General features: G+C 44.3%; 1 protein-coding gene across 6 annotated transcripts in view; it reads right to left on the bottom strand.

The window, feature by feature from the left end:
• Positions 1–268: 268 nt before the first annotated feature.
• The window catches only part of HNRNPH1 (heterogeneous nuclear ribonucleoprotein H1 (H)), a 9,408-nt gene continuing 3,217 nt past the window's right edge, over positions 269–6,459 (bottom strand). Inside the window, exons 5-13 of one of the 6 annotated variants that reach the window (XM_009322662.1) lie at positions 5,296–5,434; positions 4,117–4,295; positions 3,838–3,909; positions 3,625–3,764; positions 3,321–3,456; positions 3,067–3,150; positions 2,881–2,931; positions 1,666–1,758; positions 269–1,055 (exon numbers count right to left, since the gene is read on the bottom strand). In XM_009322662.1, the coding sequence (XP_009320937.1) occupies positions 931–1,055; positions 1,666–1,758; positions 2,881–2,931; positions 3,067–3,150; positions 3,321–3,456; positions 3,625–3,764; positions 3,838–3,909; positions 4,117–4,295; positions 5,296–5,434 (1,019 nt within the window). In that variant the 3' untranslated portion in view covers positions 269–930. The other 5 variants (XM_009322663.1, XM_009322664.1, XM_009322668.1 and 2 more) reach the window with 5 other exon arrangements.

Below are 6,459 nucleotides of genomic sequence, written 5' to 3'. Positions count from 1 at the left end.
TGCCTTTTGGCCTCCCTCTGCAGCTTTGAGACCACGCCAGGACCTTGGTCATGTCACAGCCTTGCAGCATGGCTGGCACCTGCAGGGCTGGTTCTCTTCGCTACCCCCCCATTGTCACCTCAAGACCCCCCAGGGCCAGCCGTCGGGCGAGGATTAGCCTTAGGAGTAGCCACAACACTCAGGGCAGGTGCACGTTAGACACCGGAGCACAGTGGCACTTCTGCAGGGGTAGCTACACCCGACGAGCGGGAGGTCAAGAAGGAGTGAGTTCCAGTTTTTAAAAGGAAGATTTATTTAACAAGTTTCACTTAGCGCAATACACCTAAAAAGGAAATCACAATACAATGAAAGATTAAATCAAGGCCTCAGAATTTTATACGAACACCAAGACCAAAATCCTAAAGTAGCCGTATTGCGTCTCAACACGTTTCCCCCATTAACTTAAAAAAAAAAAGCTTTAACGTGCCTTACAGGATATTAAAAGAAATAAACTAGAACTAACATGCCAAATGTTCACTTTGAATTTCAGACACAGCTCCTAAATCATTTCTTTACAAAAAAGCATGTCTCTTTCAACATGTATTCAAAACAGTGTTGATGTAATATGGTATAAGAGCAACATTTAACGTAATTCAAACAGCTTTAACCTAAATACGCTTACTGCTTAAATACACTCCTACAACAAAACTAACTTGAGAAACGCTCAAAATTGTTTAACAGTTATAGTCTTTACTCAACTTGGTTATTACATCCTAGATGAATGTTCATTTCTGTATGTTCAAAAATACCGAACCTGGAAGGTTTTAAAATAACAATCCTGAATTCACTTACAGTAAAGCATAAATCACAAGCTCGTATTGCAAAACTGTTAAACTTAGTTTTTTGTTTTTTTGTTTTTTAAAAAAGATTTGACCAAAAGTCAGCGATTGGTTACATTCCCCAGCCACCACTCATGTTGGACATGTTCGACATGCCGCCCATGCCATTCACTCCCATGGACGCGCGGTTCCCGCTGCTGTAGTAACTGCTGTTCATGGCGCCCTGGCTCCCGGGGTCTGAGGGGGAAAACCGACAGCAGGTTCACAGCTGGTTCAGGCCGATTCGAAGCAGCATTCCCCCAACGCCTGTCCTTGCTGGGCCACCTCGTAAACACCACCTACTGTGCCCAATACTGCAGAGTGTCAGTTTACAGCTCCATACCCAAAATTAACTTTATTGGTTGTTCAATGAAAGAGCCAGCTCTGTCTCGCCCTCCTTTTGAATTCAGTGCTTTCTATCGCTGTTCCGTGGAAGCGCAGAGCACCCGGCCTCCCACGTACCTTCCCCTGTTTGTACTCCTGCGCTTAAAACCAGGTTGGTCTCCCGCTTCCACACTGAGACAGTAAGAAGTCATCAGAGTAATGGACATCTGGAGACTGGCACTTCCTATCCCTTTCAGAGTAATTCCCCGCGTTTCCCCCCCTCAGCTCCAAGCTCCTGCGTTGACTCTATTCCCCCCCGGTTCTCCATTAGTTCCAAAATTCACAATAGCCCAAGTCTTCAACTTTCAGGGCTCGTGCCGCCCCATCTGCACCACGGCCCTTCAACACCCGTGAGCAGCACCTTAAGGCATACTCAGCCAGCTGCGCTTAGCCCAACTGAAAACCAGTGAAGAAATGCTCTTACCATATCCACTCATGCTGCTTTGACCACCATATCCTCCTCCATAACCCCCGCTCAACTGCTGGTTGGCTGGACCACCGTAACTGGATTGGCTTCCTTTCAAGTTAAGGATAAAAACGTTAAGAGCTCACCTGTCAAAGAGTCTGCTCATCATCAACATATCCACCCCTCACCGAACTAACAGCCCCGTACTCTTGGCACTAGCTCTCCCCCACCCAGGTAGCTTTCCTCCTCAGTACGGAAGGAAACCGGCTCAAGGCAAGCGATCGGGTTTCTGAAGACGTTCCCCTACAATCAAGGGGCAACACAAACTTGTAAGAATTACAGCAAGTGCTCGCGATTCTCAAGCACTTGCTGCAAGGTTTTACTTCTGCAGCTTCTATGGACTATAGGTAGCAGGATCAACCTGCTGTTGTATGTAACACACGCCCCGAGAGTCTCAAACTTGGCTTTAAGTGGCCTCACAGGAGAGCGCTGCCCAGGACAGCCCCCAGCCCTGTGGGAGGCATGCCGACTCATTAACCGAGTCACTCGGTCCTGTACAGTCCTGACAGGCTTACTGCTGTTCCAGACCGGCTGCGCATCACAGCACCGCTACGACAGACTTCTACTTAAGCTTATTAACTACTGCTCTTCACCTCATCGCTTGCCTATACTCCCACAAAGCTCTTCTGTAGTTAAAGTATCAGCATTAGACTTCAAACATTGTAATCAAAATACTGTAAAAGCAGCCGTGTGTCTACACACGCACGCACACCCCACCCCACCGCCCTCGAGAAAGAAACCCCCCAAAACCAACCACCACAATCTCTGAGAAGCCAGGCAAGCCCGGTATCAAGAAGAGTATCTGCTTTATAGACACAACAACGGCTTTAGACTTGTGCTGCAATCACATTTTAGATTTTTTTCAAACAATTTTGGTGTTTGCTAGAGCAATTCAGACAGTTTCCCCAAATTCCAGATAGATTTTCCCTCACCACCAAGCCCAGGCTTGAATGGCAGGTCCCATGCAACAGATACGTCCTCCATCACCAGACTATGTTCTGGTCTCCAAGAAGAGGGAGGGGGAAGGAGAAGAAAAGGACAGGCATCTCCCACTCCACTTCCACACCACCGCACTTCCCAGGAGCCACTCGTCCCACCACGCGCACCACATTCAGCACCACAGCTTATCCAACCTATTCATTGTTTGAACGCATTCCCAAAAGGTTTATATACCTGGCAATGTGCTAGTGTTCCAATCTTGGACTACCCCTTCCGATTCCTTGACTGTGTGATTAAGACAGAATGTTGAATTTCAGTTTTTATGCCAGGCACAGAATAAGCAGGAGCTGTATAAAATCAGCCAGCTTCATTAAATATCAAGTGCTTGTTCAAAAGTGCAGTTAGACTGTTTACACATACCCATTGCGCCCATCATCTGACTGCCATAGGCACCACCACTTCCTCCTGCTGTAGAATTCAAGAAGAGTTCTACATATCTGTGTTCTGGAAAAAGAAAGTTTTGCCGTGAGAGCGTTTCACACCAAACCCACGCGCAGTTTGCCTCGCTGCAAGTAAGGCTGCGGTAAAGCCTTTGGCATCCCAGTTACAGCGGATGCACTACATGCAGCGCTGCATCTTCCCTAAAGCCGCGTATTCACAACAGTCGTACTTACGCATATTTGCTTTGTCTTTGGACATAGCGGCCACTGCATCCTCATGAGTAGCAAATTCAACGTCTGCCTCTCCAGTTACTCTGCCATCCGGTCCGATTTCGATGTGTACTCTTACAGGGTTCAGAGGTGAGAAGAACTACATACGAAACAGTCACACCGATTAAAACGCACCAATGCGGCAGTTTGGTTTTACAGCAAGCCGTTTTCTCTAAAGGAACGCTCGTTAACTGCGGTGCAGTTGACACGTCCAGTAACCGTCGCAGCATCTTAAAGCCATGCACTTAACGGCAGCTTTGGAACTCACGTTATAGATGTCGTTCTCCGTAGCTCTGTAAGGCAGACCCCTCATGTGGACGCAGTGGCCAGTCGTGCTCTGGAAGGTGGATCCCCCGTCGCCGTATCTGTGGTCCGACATTCCTGCAGAGAAAAGAGTCCATTCTAGGTCTTTCAGATGTATTTTAGTTTCTTTTGAGACGTGTCGAAAGTTCAGTTACTATTCCTATTAGAGAAATCTTACCTCTTCCAAATCTATCAGAACCAAAACCATAGCCATCATTATACCCATTGTAGTCATCATAACCTCCATAACCTATAAATAGATTGGACAACATGTTCATTTCAAGTACGTACACAGACACGCTGCAGACAACTAGCATTAGGAAGTTCCGTTTCTTCTAGGAGAAATAAAGCCGAGGACACATACAAACCAGTAGTTACAAAGCAGGGGAGACACTACCAGGTCCAAGTGTTGCTGCTTCTGAGATGAGCAGCTCCCTCTTGGACTCCGTATACTTACCTCCTCCGTAAGCTCCACGCCTCATTCTTTCCAAGCTACTTCCTCTACCAAGACTGTTATATCCCCGCGTAAGACCGGGTCTGTCGTAAGGACCGGGTCTCTGCATTGCCAACAGCTTGCGTGGAGGGTCGTAGTGAGTGCGCACTTCCGCTCGACTACTCTTGAAGATCTCAATGTACCTAGAAGTGTTTCCACAGGAAGAAGTCAGTCTTTAACACCTTCCACAAATACCTCACAACTTCACATTAAAACAAGCCATTTAGTCATAGCCTCGAAACTGGCGGCGTATTTTAAGCCAGGTTTCTTTACATTATGTAGGCAATGACAGATTATTACAAGCACTACGTTACTTTCAAATCAGTGTATTTTCAAGAAATTACAATTACCGAAGGGTTTACGTGCTCCTCATACTTCGCAGTATCCCAGCCTTAAGGGTGGGGGAGCAATAGTGATTCCCCACCCTCCTCCCCCCAATTTTAAGTGTTAGTCAAAAAACATAGGAGGGACTGACGTCCGCTCAACTCAGCACTGTTTTGCTCACGTGGCAATGTAAACAGAGGGTTAAAAACCCAGTCTCCACCGAGATTTTAACCCATCAGGACGCTACAAAAAGCTCTGCATGTGCTAGTGAACCCAGCCTATGCTTCAGCGATTCAGCGTAGGCAAAAAGTGCATGCTTCAATGAAAAATAGTCACAAGTAAAATAGAATAAAAACCCTTTGTGACAATTTCTTGAAAGCTATGCTTATTACATTGAAGATTAATACAGTAAGAAAATTTGTTACATTTCAACTTATAAAACAAGTTTAGAAAGTATCACATTTTCTTATGGTAATGAGAGTACTGTGCATGTCTTTAGAGCTAAAGGCATAATTGGTGCTATTTGAGAAGTTAAAGCCATAGTCTCTCAACTTCATCGCTTTCAAGCTATCAGTTTTGCGCTCCTCCAGTGTTACCAAGTTTCCAAAGCACACTTAGGCTTAGCCCAATTTCATCTTTCGTTTTGGGTAGATCCAAACAGTCTGCGTCGTACGCGCGTTAGCAATACCTTGACTTATCACCGAGTTAGAGACCAAAACGCTATTTCTAGTCGGATGTTAACACTTTCAGAAGAGAGAATATGGATTTAATTGTTTACCATAAGAAAAGTGACATAGCCAACCAACCATCCATCCCCACCTGTGCCCTATTCTTTCCTTGTGTTTCTTTAGAGCCTTTTCAGCTATTTCCTGTGAAGCAAACTGCACGAAGGCCTCCCCCGTACTCCTCCCCTGGAAGTCCACCGGCAATGTTATCCCATTTGGCACGATTTCCAACCCTTCAACCCAAGGACAAATAACCCCAGTAGGGGGGCAATATTAACATCACAAGCCCAGTCATGAGTTTTTCTTATAGCTTTAAATACACCAGAATTTTAACACTTGTAAGCGAATGGTATGTTGATTCTAGAACACTAGAAGAAAAAGCATGTCAACAAAAAGAGATCCACGATCACATACCATTCAGTTTACGTTCTTAACCCACCCTGCAGAGCACAGAAACATTCTGAGCGTCACGGACAACTCCTCAGATAAAGCATCTAATGCAGGGTGCATTAAGAAGTTCACATATTATTACAAACCTCTTCAATTCTGTGAAAGTATTTAAGATGAACTTTTTAAAATAACTTAAATTCAAACACAGCAAGTTAAACAGCTTTATATATAACAAGTATTTTTACTAGAAGGCACTCAGGTAAAATAATTAGTCTTATGCAAACATCAAGTTTCAGCATTTTTTTTTTTATGTTTAGGAGTGCTGAATTAAGGAAAAATCATGAAGTAATTTCAAAAGTATTAGTTTCTGAACAGAAGAGGCACATTCTGTATATTAAGCACATTAACAGTTTTTAAAGCTTGAATCACTTAACCACGTAAGAAAGAAACAACTTAAAATGCACATGCTTAGGAATTGCTCTTGTTCACAATACGTTACTGATTCAGAAAACAAAAAACAAGTTCTGAAGTTGCAAAATCGGAAATATTTCTACTGTACTTTAAAGCAAAACAGTAAGCTCAATCGTATCTTGTTACAGCAAAACATTCCAGCTAATTTTAACACTCACATTTAGAAATCTACTACTTTGAAAATACTACCAAGTTAAATCCTAGAAAAATCAACAGATTTCATTCTTAGGCATTTGTAATAGTATTCCAGTTCCTAAAACATACAACAGCTGCAAAAAAGTGAGAATGAGTCAATACAAGACCATGAAGACTTTAAGCTAGGTAACATCAAGGGGGGGAGGTTCCCCCCCTAGGAAGGGGAGCGGGGAGGGGGGAAATCTGTACTTGGGTGGAGTTC

The sequence above is a fragment of the Pygoscelis adeliae genome, unplaced genomic scaffold, assembly GCF_000699105.1.
Source record: "Pygoscelis adeliae isolate BGI_AS28 unplaced genomic scaffold, ASM69910v1 Scaffold34, whole genome shotgun sequence".
NCBI lineage: Eukaryota > Metazoa > Chordata > Aves > Sphenisciformes > Spheniscidae > Pygoscelis > Pygoscelis adeliae.
Note: the sequence above shows the minus strand (reverse complement) of the source record. Positions and strands in the feature narration are given on the sequence as shown.